This window comes from Durio zibethinus, chromosome 27 (assembly GCF_047325235.1).
Source record: "Durio zibethinus cultivar Kanyao isolate XHJ-2024 chromosome 27, ASM4732523v1, whole genome shotgun sequence".
Taxonomy (NCBI): Eukaryota; Viridiplantae; Streptophyta; class Magnoliopsida; order Malvales; family Malvaceae; genus Durio; species Durio zibethinus.
This window is the reverse complement of record NC_143188.1, coordinates 17,838,894-17,852,929: the sequence shown is the minus strand read 5'-3', so window position 1 is coordinate 17,852,929 and position 14,036 is coordinate 17,838,894. Positions and strand designations below refer to the sequence as shown.

The following is a 14,036-nucleotide window of genomic DNA, read 5'->3' as shown; positions in this document are numbered from 1 at the left end:
GATAATAAAATATTTAAAGGACATTTTATCAAATCCTTGATGAACACATGCCAAATATAACCAATTTAATATCCAAAGAAGTAGTAAATGTGATTTTTTTTTAATATATGTATGCTGTTTTTCAGATAATTTTTAATTATTATGAATTAAAATTTAATGGCTATTGTTAAGTCCATGAAATCATTTTCAATAGCAAGGACTATTATTTAAGAAACCTTGATTAAAGAATATTTATAGTTTTGTACAATAAAAAAAAAAGAGAATATTTATAGTTTGAGAAACTAACCAAATTTAGCAATAAAAATTTAAGTATTAAATTTATTATATAAATGTTTTTAGGTACATTGTTGAGAATTAAATATTTAGTAGATTTTTTGGTAACCTTTTTTAAAAAATAGAGATATGATTTTATAATTATTTTAAATTGGTAAAAATAAAAAATAAATAGTTAAAAATATATAAAATTAATATAATAAATATATATTTTTAAATAAAATTAACTTAATATATTATGTAAATCAAAGCTATTTAGTGTTTTCGACACTCTTTTTTTTGATAATCATCCATTAAATTATTTTTAAAAATGATTTACCAAACTTATTGAAAATGAAACTATTAAAAATTTAATGAATTAAAAATTTTAATGATTTATCAAACACACTCTAAAATTTAAAAAATGTCCTTCAAAAAGATATTTAAAAATATTATTTTAGAAAATATTTTTATTTAATGTATTACTTTTATAAAATAAAAAATAAATTAAGTAAATTTTTTTTATGACTATCAACTTAACTTAGTCGACCAATTAACATTTTTCTTTTGTTATGATAAAATAATCGACTTGTTAGGTAAAACTAATTCAAATAATGATATAAATTATCTTTGATCCGAAATGATTCTGGTCCAAATGACCCGAACCAACCCGCTAATAAAATAAAAGCAGATTACTAGTTTTAATCGCTTACTTAGGAAAGAAAACGCCAAGGAAATGGCATATTCCATTATCCATAGCACATATACCAAGAACTTAACAAACTGTTGAGTACCAAAACTCTTTGCTTGGTTGCTTCCAATTTCTGCTATGATCTCCACATCTTGTTTGCTTGGTACATTCACTAACATCAGCAACCAAAAATAGAGGAATTCATCAATGGAGGACTACACGGCAGGCATGGTTCTAACCTTTTTCTTGATCATAACAAAGCTGGTTGGTTCTGGAAAACACATACCAACAACTTTAGATGGTCCCTTTGATCCTGTAACTATCCGTTTCGATCCGTCTTTACGTCAAGGCAGTGATGACATACCGATGAATGATCCAAGACTCAAGAAGAATGTCACCTCTATATTTCCAGAACAAATAGCTCTTGCTGTATCCACACCAACTTCAATGTGGGTTTCTTGGGTTACTGGTACTTTTCTTTCCAGTTCCTGCTATTGTTGTCTTTGTGGTCTTGTTTTTGTTGTTAATGTGTTTGGTTGGTTTGTTATGGCTCAGGGGATGCACAGATTGGTTCCAATGTGACTGCCCTTGATCCGACATCAGTCGCCAGTGAGGTTTGGTATGGGAAAGAAAGTGGAAAGTATACTAACAAAAGGAGAGGAAATGCAACTGTTTATAGCCAATTGTACCCATTTGTAGGGCTTTTGAATTATACCTCTGGCATCATTCACCATGTCAGAATTGATGGTATAACATGACTATCCCATTGATCTGATATGGTTTCTTTACTGTTATTGTTGTGGTTAATGTGATTAATGGAATCTGGTATAACAATATGCATTTTTCGAGTGAAAATTGTTATCAATTTATGTCAGCCCTTTGGATGTACTAAATGCTGGCAAAGCAATAAGTAAAATCAGACATTTTGATCTGCAGGTCTGGAACCAGGGACAAAGTATTACTATAAGTGTGGAGATAGCTCTCTTTCAGCTATGAGTGAAGAGCATGTGTTTGAAACATTACCATTGCCCGGCCATAGTTCCTATCCTCGTAGAATAGCAGTTATAGGAGATTTAGGTCTAACCAGAAATTCATCAACAACAATTGATCATCTGACCAAGAATGATCCCTCATTGATCTTAATGGTTGGAGACTTGACCTATGCAAATCAGTACCTTACTACTGGTGGGAAAGGAGTTCCATGCTTTTCATGTGCATTCCCAGATGCACCAATTAGAGAATCTTATCAACCTCGCTGGGATGGATGGGGAAGGTACGTAATCTGTCTTTAACTTGCTTTGTGCCCTTGACAGTCATGTGCCTCCTTATACTTCAGAAATTCTTAAGATTTAATCTATATTACTGTATCTTATCTGTAATTGAAGTCTGTTTGGTAGCGCCCATGCTGGAGTGCTGATTTGGCACTGGACTCGTGTGGGAATGAGCTTCCACCAGCTACCAAATGGACTCTTGGTGTAGCCTATTATCCAAATACGAATGTGGAAAACATTTTGCAGCAAGATCAAAGAAAGGAAGGGTGAATTCCTTTGATTAAGGCAATAGCATTTATCCTTTCCTTGGGGATTCTTGCAGTGATCACTTTTCTGTTTCATATCTGTTACTTGGAACCAACAATTTAGTATAGTCAAGACACTGTAACTGCTAGAATCTTGGCCTAAGCAGACTATAGATGTTCTACTTTACCTATGTGTTAGAATGAATCGAGGATTGCATGTGGTACTTCTCTTTCTGTAAGGATTTCTGTTTTTTGCATACACATTAATCTACTAGTAAACGTTCCTTTACTGCATTTTTCTTTCTCCATTGCTGCTGTTAAAGTTTTTAACCATTAAACCAGATTTGGTGCTTTAATGCCACAAAAGGGCTTGAATTCATTCTACATCTGGCTTGAATTCTAGGTCACTTGAAAGTAAAATATGGACGTTATTGCGTACAACCTATTAAAGCATGTGTGCTGTCTATGCATAAATGCTTCAGAAGTCATTCTAGTTAATGCTGCTTCCTATTAAAAAAAGCTTGTTTCAAATTCAGGTTCATGGAGCCACTGATCTCAAAAGTTCCTATGATGGTCATTGAAGGCAACCACGAAATTGAACCTCAAGTAGCTGAGATCACTTTCAAATCATATTTGACAAGGTTTGCAGTTCCAGCTGAGGAGTCTGGCTCTAACAGTAACTTTTATTATTCTTTTGATGCTGGAGGGGTACATTTTGTTATGCTTGGGGCATACGTTGACTATAATAGTACAGGTGAGAACAATATGCTTTCATTCATATTTGGTTTCAAACTCTGTTCTTTTAATAGCAGACTTTGATATAACATGGAACAATTTCTTCATCTCAATTCTAGGAGCTCAGTATGCTTGGCTAAAGGAAGACCTAGGAAAAGTAGATCGTACGGTAACCCCATGGCTAGTAGCAGCATGGCATCCACCATGGTATAATAGTTATTCCTCTCACTATCAGGAATTTGAATGCATGAGGCAAGAAATGGAAGAACTTTTATATCAATATGGCATCGATATTGTTTTTTCTGGCCATGTAAGTTGGATTAAACAAATTCTAGATTGCTCAAATGCCTTGAAAGTAAAATTTTCATTTGTCGTCAGTTGTCTATCAACAACAAAATTTTTCCCAAATTTAATGGATGTGATGTTTTATTTTCCATCTTAGGTTCATGCTTATGAAAGGATGAACAGAGTGTATAATTATACATTAGATTCATGTGGACCTGTCTACATAACAGTTGGAGATGGTGGGAACATTGAGAAAGTTAATGTTGATCATGCAGATGACCCTGGAAAGTGCCCTTCACAAGGAGACAATAAACCAGAGTTTGGAGGTGTGTGCCACTTGAATTTCTCTTCTGGTCCTGCTAAAGGCAGGTTTTGTTGGGACAGGCAACCAGAGTGGAGTGCATTTAGAGAAAGCAGCTTTGGACATGGAATACTTGAGGTATATTGAAGCCTATGGTGTTATATTCTCCTTATTACATCATTTCTTTTTCCTAGATTCCATAATTTGGTGTTATATTCTCCTTATTACAGATTTTTTGTTTTCAGTTTCTTGGGTAATTTTCCAGCAAGTTGCATGTCTTTATGACATTCAACAAGCTAGCTAGTTTCTTATCTTTTATCTCTGAAAGTTATCTTGAATTTCTTGATGAAGGTTCTGAATTTGACATACGCATTGTGGACTTGGCACAGAAATCAGGATATATATAAGGAGGATAGTCCCGGTGATCAAATCTATATTGTGCGACAGCCTGAATTGTGCTCTCCCTCTACAACCTTAAAAGTGATTTCCCCCTTCAACACCAGTTCAGAATCTACAATTCTCCATTATTTTCTTTTAATTTCTTGTGGCAAAAGGAATGGAATTTTCATTAAAAACAATGATGATTATGCATTATATATGTTATCATAGCACAATTTCGTTATTCATTAAGATGCTATGACTTATCCTTTTTCCAATTTTCTGTTTATCTCATGACAGGGAAACAATGAGACTGAACAAGCAGCACAAGTAAAAGAAAATGCAGCCGTATCTTCTAAATGGTCATGGGTTATGCCATTATTCTTCACGGTGACAATTGCGGTCTGTTAACAATTGTAGAATGATTAACACAGAAAATTACCAAGTTCACTGGTTGAAGATCAGGTGACCAGAGGAATGATACAACAATAGTTACATTTCCAGACCATTGTTGCTTGATGCAACAGTCACTCTTTCAATTCATCATGCAAATTGTATGAGCAGAACTCATGTCACCTGCTTGATATTGTTCTACTGCTAAAATATACCATAGCCACGAAGGTTTTAATCTAATAAACGAGTGACATATCAATGAACAATAGTTGAGAGGAAGGTCTGATAAATTAATTATCAAATAACAAATGGAATCAGGCAATGATGCAATGTGAAGGGAAAAAAAAAACAAATTAGTTAATAGTTTTCAGTTGAGATTAAGGTGAAATTTGCCATTATACAATGACTCCTTCGATTTTAGTACTTGTATACTTGCACATTGAACACAGCTACGTCTGAGTCGAGAGTTTTGTCATGACCAATTTTACTTGGCAGAGCTTTCTCTTGTCTGGGCTATGTCTCAGTCAAGGGTCAAACCCAAATATGCACACGCAACGATCCAAATATAAGGAGCTAGATTTTTTTGCCCTTTAATGGATTCGGGTGAAAGGACAAAGGACAGACAAGTGAACACAAACCATTTAATAACCTTTTATTTGTCCATTTCTCGTACTCCCACGTTCCCATCAGTCTGAAACTCTCAGTTTCACTTCCCGTCTTCCTCAACAACCAAAAAATGCATTACAAGAACCTCGGCAGATCAGGCTTAAAAGTGAGCCAACTATCTTATGGAGCATGGGTCAGTTTCGGTAACCAACTCGATGTTAAAGAAGCCAAGTCACTTCTCCAGTGTTGTAAAGATAACGGGGTCAACTTTTTCGACAATGCCGAGGTTTATGCCAATGGTCGAGCTGAGGAGATCATGGGTCAGGCTATTAGGGAGCTGGGGTGGAAACGGTCGGATATCGTGGTTTCGACCAAGATCTTTTGGGGTGGACCAGGGCCTAACGATAAGGGTTTGTCGAGAAAACATATTGTGGAAGGAACCAAGTCGTCTTTGAAGAGGCTTGATATGGACTATGTTGATGTGATCTATTGTCATAGGTGGGTTCATTTAAAGATCGAATTTTTATTTGATTTATTTATTTGGTTTTGATAATAAGGGTTTTTGTTTCTGTTGCTTCTTTGATACAAATGTGTGTTTTGTTTTGGGTATTTGATTTGCTGCTGTTGCTGTTATTGTTGGGTTATTGTTTTAATTTGAAGTTACATGGTAGGAATTAGGATTCCTTAAATCTTATTGAAGTTTTCTGTTGATTGATTTGATGTTTTGCATGTGGAGGAGAGAATAGTTTATCATGTGGAAGGCTCCTTCATCGTGGTCTGTCTTTCCATGGATGGAGTTCTTGTTTCTGTGGTTTGACGGTGGAGTTTAAGTTAAAAGGATTTTTCGTTTTGAGAAACTTGACATTGTGTTCATGGGCGTGATCTCCATTACAGGCCAGACTCGCAGACTCCTATTGAGGAGACAGTCAGGGCAATGAATTATGTGATTGATAAGGGTTGGGCATTTTATTGGGGGACAAGTGAGTGGTCTGCACAACAGATTACTGAAGCATGGGGAGTAGCAGAGAGGTTGGACTTGGTAGGCCCAATCGTGGAGCAGCCTGAGTATAACTTATTGACCAGGCACAAGGTAAGCGTTAGTAATAACACCAAGAGGCATATTTCTGCAGTTTAATTTTATATGAGTTTTGTTTTGGCAATTATGCATGTATATTTAAAAGAATTCTCATTATTCTTGTGTTTGTGTCATAAAAAACTTGAAAAAAGAAGATACTTGTTGGAAAAAATAATTGCAAGCAACTTTGTTCTTGAAAAATACAATGATTAATGACAATGCTTGACCCAATTCATCAGTCTTTAGTCTAGAAATGGTTTTTAATATCTGAATGGCTTTTGCATGAGTAACCAAATGGTGGAGGAGACTTATGGTCATGCATCCCGAACGTGCAAGACTAACTACAACAAATGACCTGATAACTTAGTTCTTTGACTTGCCCTTGTATTATGTTTAAAGCTTTTACGGCTATTGGGTTTACTGGGAATGGTTTTATTCCTGCCTCCTTCAGCACTCTCTGGTTTGTTTCATCGTTTTCGGTATGGATGCAGGTTGAATCTGAGTACCTTCCTCTGTACACCAACTATGGCCTAGGTCTTACCACATGGAGTCCACTTGCATCTGGAGTGCTTGCTGGAAAATACAGCAAAGGAATGATACCAGCTGACAGTCGGTTTGCATTAGAAAATTTCAAAGTAAGAATCACTTTAAAGTTGATTTCTGACTGTTGATCTTGCCCTGTTTATTGATCTTGTTTCGACGTTAACTGTTGAAGATAACAATTCATAGTTATTTTGGTTCCTTGCTCCTTATCTGCAGAATTATAATAGAAATTTTGTGACAACTGATTTTTTTCTCATCATGGATGCATTATTCTGATTGATTTTTTTTGCTTCTCATGAATCTTACATCTTGTTTATGGATCCATGCTTGTAATTAATATCATCTCTTACATATGTACATGTGATCAAAACTCTGGGTCTCTTATCCAACAAAAGAGCATAAAGATCAAAACTCTGGTGTATAGTGATAGGTGCATGTGCCATGGATATTAAATCCAAGCAAACTTAGCTTTTCATATTTTGCACTGTTTAACTTTTCAGTTAGCATCTTTAGAGATGATTGTGAAACTCCAACAACTTAACATGGGCACAAGTATTATTGGGTTATGTGTGTTTGGCCTAGCTTATGAAAGAGCTTATCTATTGCAAAAGAAGAAGCTAAGTGTTTGACTCTCAAAATTTTAAAAATTTTTAGCCCATGGGGAAGCAAATTTAAGCTTTTAGATGAAGCTATCAATTAAAGCTTCTGCAAGAAATACTAATTTTAATAACAAATATTTGATGAACAGTGTTTACATTCACTTTATTTTTCAATAATTTACAAAATTATAAGGAGAATTATATTATTTCATATTATTTATTTTATTTTATCTATTTTTTATTGAATTCATTTATTTTTTATTATAATTAACAAAAATATCTTTTTCTTTTTTCACCTAAAAACATGTAATATAATTTAATAAAGTTGATTATTTTATTTTTTTAGTTATTAAAAATATATAAAAACTGTCAAATAGTTTTTTCAACATTCTACGGCACTTATGTATTAAGTTTGCTATTTTAACTTTAGAGCACTTTTGGAACAGCTCGACAATAGCACTTCTTATAGGAGCTCTAACCAGGCTAAACAGGCTTTATATTTGATAATATAGCTTCATTTCTTTATGGATTCTTGAACCTGCTTTGTGCAGCTAATTTTAACAACCTTCCACTTCTGTCATGAGTAAGCCACTAAATTATGTTGTCTTCTTGTGTAGAATCTTGCTAACCGATCACTAGTTGATGATGTGCTGAAGAAAGTTAATGGACTGAAGCCAATTGCAGATGAACTTGGTGTACCTTTAGCTCAGCTTGCAATTGCATGGTGTGCTGCAAATCCAAATGTATCATCAGTTATTACTGGTGCTACAAAGGAATCTCAGGTTAGTATTTTATGTATCAAATTATTTCATTTCTTATTTTTGTGGATCACCATATCTATCAATGCATTTGCTTTGCTGTGAGAAGCTTTATGAAAGCAATGGTAAGCTCATTTTTTTGTACTGCAATATAAAATTTGGCTGTTTGGTACACATTCATTCACTTGAACATGCCTATATTTATGTTTGATATAAGAAAACACACTGGACGGTGATGAATAATTTGTCCCATAGAGGGGCTAATTTAATGAGTGGCTCATAGATTAATCAGGGATGACAGTTTGCATATATGACAGCAGGTGATATGATTGCAACTTACATCCTATGGAGTGATATATTCTTTAAGGTTTATAGACATAATTGCTTTATGGCCATCTTTTCAGAATACGTGGATAGCAGCCTCACCTAGGTGCCATCTTTTGCCAGCAGGCTAAGACATTGTGGGCCAGGCCTAAACTTGTAAAATTGATGGAAATATGGTTACTAGAAGTTTCAATCTAATGTTTCAACTTTTTCTTTCTTGTTTTTCTTTTTTTCATTAGGCTGTGAACTAGCAGGTAATGGTAGGTTTGCTACCTAAAATATATGTTATGGATTTATCCTTATTTCATTTTTTTTGGTACATAGGAGGCCGCAGTTTGGGATAAGAGAAGGGATTGCAGGTGTTGGGATTCGAACCCCAAACCTGTTGGATGTCACCTATTAAGGGTGATTGAATGAACTGACTGAGCTAAGCTCTGGGTTCATTTCATTGCATTTGAGTTTCTTGTTTAGTTTTTCTCAAAAAAAAAAAAAAAAGGATATCTTGTTTAGATAATTAAACTAACTAAACATGCATATATTACAACCAAGTGCATTCTTTTAAGTTAAAAACTTCTACCAAATTTCTGAGCAAATATGCTTTTGTGTTTTCATTGTTCACCTGTCTACAATTTTGAGTAAGAAACAATGGTAGTTCTGTTTTTCTGGACTATGTTGAATTCTTGATTCACTAATTCATGGATAGCTCATCTGTGGCAAGCTAGTTACAGTTGGCTAAGCTATTTGTTAGAAGTTCCAATATTAAAGAAATCATTGATTTTTCCCCTAAATTCCTTTAGAATGAGGTGAGCATCACTAACTATGCATCATTCTAGTGGCAATGCTGGGACACATGTTAAAGGTTACAATGCATGCCAGTTTTTGTTTTTTGTATTTGGAACGAAGAGATGCAAAGAGAAATCTTACGGAGTATCTAAGGTGAAGTAGAAGGTTAAGGTCGGAGTCTAATATCCTTGGAAAGGCAAAGAGTGCAACACAGAAATCAATTATGACATTGTTAATTATTAAAGAAGTTTACATAGTTGACTGTTGTTAGTATGGAAGACATTGAAGACTAAGAGGTTAATTTAACTCGAGAAAATAAAAATACAGCCTAATAATTTCTGCATGGCATTGTTTCTGGGATTTAAAGATACATATCACCTAATAGAATTTGCAAGCATGTATAGCTGATTAATATCTGCTAATCTATAAAATGATCAATTAGCTAAATAGTGGATAAATTATCATTTTTAATTCTAAAGGAATATATAGTATATTTAGTGGTCTATCATTTGTATGCAACTGTAATGAGCTTCCAGAATATCATTTTGCAAAAACTTTGGAAGTATTTTTGCTGGTTCTACAACACACTCGAATAATGCAGATCAGCACACTTTCGTCTCCTAATTTATGTGGGATTCTAATTTCATGTTCTTGGTGTTTGACTGGATATTATAAGTGTTTATTTACTGTTAGTAATTATAATAAAATTAAACCATAATTTTTTTTTTAAATTATCATTGAGATTCAAGTGCATTTGGTTCTTAACTTTTACTTGGCTTTTAATGGGTGCCGCTGCTACTTTTAATACATTTACATGCAACTAAACAGTAAACTTTTCTTCTCGCTATTCAGATTCAAGAGAACATGAAGGCACTCGATGTAATCCCATTACTGACTCCTGCAATTATGGAGAAGATTGAGGCTGTTGTTCAAAGCAAGCCGAAGCGACCAGATTCATATAGGTAGATGCAGAATACCTATTGCTTCATTAGCATATGTCATTGGCATAGCGTTCTTTTAGAGCAAGGTTATGCTCCATTTTCTGTAATCAATTTGTGTACTTGATGTCTCTTTGGTTTCTGTGTTTTTGTGCTTCAAACATTGGAACTTCCATGTGTATGGGACCCTTATGAAAAAGTGGGAGATAAAATGAATTTGGAACTGGTTTGTGATTGACCGTGGATTGTGAATGCATATGGTTTGGAATACCATGTTGGGAACTCAAATTTATTTATTTTATAATATCTGCGTTGGTCTGAATTATGGTGGCTTAATTGATATTTCTCTGCCTAGCTTCTGTCACATAGTTCATACCCTGCCACTCATTCTCTTTTCAATGTGTTTTAAGATTACTGATCCTGTTGCTACACATTCTTTTTATTCAACTCAAATGGAAATAGGCTAAGCCAAGTTTAATAGCTACAAGGTCAAGCATTAAGCAGCTCAGAATGTCAATATTTTTTGGGATAGCTTAAAGACAACATGTTTGGTAAAGTTTTTGCAGGAAAAAAAATCTTTTCAAAGTTTTTTTTGTTTTTTTTGAACGACAGACTAAGAAGAATATTTTCACATTTAACATTTCGAATCGATATTTACAGAAAAGATCATGGAAAGAGCAGACAGCATTGAAAACTTTCTAGAGAAAAAAAAAAAAAAACCGCGGCCATCTAGCCAGCTTTGACGAATCACAATGTACAAAACCGTCAACAAAATCAACTACCATTATTTCTTCTTCCTTCTATCTACTAGTTATCTTCGGCAGATTCGTCGCCTGTTTCCTATTACATTCTCTTTTTCACCAGAAAACTTTCCTTTATTACTTTTAAAGAGCAACTAATAGAAAATTTAGATAAAAGAACGGTTATAAGGTACCCTGAATTCCTTTATTACTTTTCAAAGAAAAAAATAAAAAATAAAGTAAAACAAAATAGCAAGATCAAGTCCTAGGAAAAAGCAGCAAGCAATAATCAATTACTTTCGAATCACTCTTAGACTAATATTACAGAAACGATAAGCGGTTCTAACTTATAATAATAAGTTCACATCACTGACAGCAAATAATTGTATTTTAAAAGGTATTTTCCATAATTTACATAAAATATATATAATACATAATAAAAGAGAGTATAATTTCTTACTTTTACAGAGCAATTCCAGAAAATATGGCTTGCATGAGGGTAAGTAGAAGGATGATTGCAGCAGCAAGAACGGAAATAAGTGCCCAAGGACTGTTGAAATAGTTGTGATTCAAGTTGGCCAGCCATTTGTTCCAGCGTCTTCCGCAATATGCGTTCACTTTGTCAGATACTTCACGGTAGTAGTATTTTTTGGAGTAGATTACTGAGTTAGCAAGCCTATTAAACACGGTGGCAGCTGCTTCATCATCACCTAAACAGTTGTAAACAATTCCACAGTGTGTGAGTATTTCCACATCTCTTGCAGAGTTAATAAGACAGTCCATGAATACGGCATAATCCGTGATATGAGTTATATCTCCGCACGGGGAAAACTGCTCCAAGGCAATGAGATTTCGAAGCAAACAGTTTGTGTTGTCTTCAATTACCAGGGTTGGGATTTTCAGAGTCCCTTTTTCAAACTTAATATCAAACAAGCTCTTTCCCTCCACCTTTTTGAACTTGATTCCAGCCTCTTTGAGTTCCGTGGCACAACGTGTGATCACGGTTTCCTTTCCTTCCATACTTCGATACGCGTTAATTTCTATAGGTGAAGGACGGCAGTATTCATGTATCAAGTCCAGTAGATGTCTGATTTCACCGATCGACTTTACACCATCTTCAAAAAACCTTGGATCTGGTAATTCTGGCTGCAAGAATTTCCCAATCATTCTAGTGAAACCTTCCTCATCGGAAATCCCAATCATCCCAAGTAACTCCAATACAACAAAAAAGGGAATTTGATTTTCAAGTAATATCAAATCACAGCGTAAGAAGTAACGCAAACCTGCCACCTTAAAAATGGGGTCATTGTCCACCCTCAATGAAACGTCAAAATACATCCGAATTAGCTGAACAATAAAGCAACCATCAAGGAGCATCAATTTGATGAAATCATCTGATTCAAGATTTATAGGGTCTGTATACCAATTGCGAGCTCTTGTCTCTAATTCTCTCATTGCCTTAACATATTTTGAGACATTATTGATCTCCCTTCTTTCTTCAAGTAGCTTTTGAAGATACCGAAACTTATGCTCTTCCATTGCTTTTAAGTGAACCTTATCGCGGTGGTAAGGACCGATTGCAAGTTGCTGTGGTTCATAGGCCTTCTCATCTACCATGCGAAGATAATTAGGTACTTTGCAAATGCAACTTTCATGTTGTATTGGGGATAATTTTGCTATCATTTCAGTTATGTTAATCAAAACAGGGTCGTCTGCCATCACGTTCTTCTGCGAAGTGCACCAAACCAGGTTAATTATTAGTACAAATAGAAATGCCAAACTTTCAAAAGTAAGCCTACAACAGATGAATTAATATGACCCAAACAGAAAAGCTACCACAGATGAATTAATATGACGCTGCTGCATATGAATTAATATATTAAAATTCTAAATCGTATCATCTTCGTTTTTTTTTTTTTTTTTGTATTATTTTTATATGTGTTGTTGCTAAAATCTATCCATCATGTAAGTTGATTTTTTATTATTTTGGTATTTGATGTGGATACCTAAGATTTTAAGGGCAAAATATTCATTTCATTAAAAAGAGATATTTTTAGGAGTGCTTTTAAATAAACTCCAATAAATTTTTTTCACACTCAAATTTTTTATTACAAAATTGACCTTAAATAAAATTATTTAAATACCTTATTAATTTACCTTCTAGCCCTTCATACACCATTTTCTACTCTTCTTTCTCTTTCTCTTTTCTTTTTTTTTTTTTTTTTTTCCTTTCTTCCCCAGGCGTTTCAATCACAAACCTTAAATCTTTAAAAATACATTTTTTATCTTGTACATTGTAAAAATAAAAAATTAAAATTTGAAAAAATTTTGAGATGAAGAATGCTAAATAAACAATGACATAAGTCATATAAACGTCGATTTTCAATTAAAAATTTATACTTTCCAAAATTAAAGTTTTTGGGTTCGCATGTCTAAAAGCTGCAGATTTACAATTTTAGAAATTTTTTAAAGTTTCTGAATTTATATTTTCAAAAACTTTTAAAACCTTAAAAAAATACAAATATAGAATCGACGATTTGACTAAAATATATTAACAAAAACATAACTAAATCTATAAATTTAACCAAGATCAAACAACATCAAAGAGATATGCTTCTAGATTGAAGTTTGGTGACGTCATTACTTTAGAAGTTAGTGATTTAACCACTTGCTTAAAACCCCCTCCAGAACCTAACCACCACCACCACCGTTACAACCCAGCAACAGTAAAACACAATCCCAAAGACCAGGAAACATAGTCCCAAAGACCAGTACCATCAGACTGTTTTAAGCCTACTTCCACTCATACCGCCAACCTCCACCCTGCCTCCCCTAAGCAATTTCCAACACCAGACACAACCAACCAACCAACCGAATCAACAACAGAAAACATTACACAATATACGCTGAAAAGATGATTACACAACAGAAGATTCCTAAGGACATCAGCATCTTATACACAGTAAAAAGAAAGTTGCCTAAAAACATATATATTTTTAATCTTCTTTTGCTCAAAGTTTATCTACACAGCTAATTTTTTTTCTTATTTTATGTTTCATTGTGGATTCAGTTCTATACACATTAGTGCTTTAATGCCTGTATTCCTATGTCTGAAACAA

The 14,036-nt window shown here is 34.0% G+C and overlaps 3 protein-coding genes across 8 annotated transcripts; 2 read left to right on the top strand and 1 right to left on the bottom strand.

The window, feature by feature from the left end:
• The first annotated feature begins 967 nt into the window (after nt 1-967).
• Nucleotides 968-4,815, top strand: PAP23 (purple acid phosphatase 23). Of its 6 annotated transcripts, none has more exons than XR_002688984.2 (8): nt 968-1,412; nt 1,499-1,690; nt 1,880-2,216; nt 2,996-3,213; nt 3,314-3,504; nt 3,637-3,918; nt 4,170-4,260; nt 4,459-4,815. XR_002688984.2 is itself a non-coding variant. In XM_089756144.1 (8 exons), the coding sequence occupies exons 1-8, from the start codon at nt 1,151-1,153 to the stop codon at nt 4,567-4,569; spliced, it is 1,611 nt and encodes a 536-aa protein (XP_089612270.1). In that variant the 5' UTR covers nt 968-1,150; the 3' UTR covers nt 4,570-4,815. The 6 variants fall into 6 exon arrangements, 4 of the variants coding, with proteins under 4 accessions (XP_089612270.1, XP_022722886.2, XP_089612269.1 ...); XR_002688985.2 differs by having other exon boundaries at nt 4,170-4,282; nt 4,459-4,666; XM_089756144.1 differs by having other exon boundaries at nt 3,322-3,401; nt 4,132-4,260.
• Nucleotides 4,816-5,151: 336 nt separating this feature from the next.
• Nucleotides 5,152-10,499, top strand: LOC111280015 (putative voltage-gated potassium channel subunit beta). Its single transcript, XM_022867158.2, has 5 exons — nt 5,152-5,655; nt 6,052-6,247; nt 6,724-6,867; nt 7,992-8,156; nt 10,092-10,499. Exons 1-5 carry the CDS (start codon nt 5,288-5,290, stop codon nt 10,203-10,205), a joined length of 987 nt encoding a protein of 328 aa, XP_022722893.2. The 5' UTR covers nt 5,152-5,287; the 3' UTR covers nt 10,206-10,499.
• A 684-nt stretch (nt 10,500-11,183) lies between these two features.
• On the bottom strand, nt 11,184-12,725 carry LOC149511087 (UPF0481 protein At3g47200-like). Its single transcript, XM_089756145.1, has one exon. The coding sequence runs from the start codon at nt 12,634-12,636 to the stop codon at nt 11,380-11,382; it is 1,257 nt and encodes a 418-aa protein (XP_089612271.1). The 5' UTR covers nt 12,637-12,725; the 3' UTR covers nt 11,184-11,379.
• Between the last annotated feature and the right edge of the window lie 1,311 nt (nt 12,726-14,036).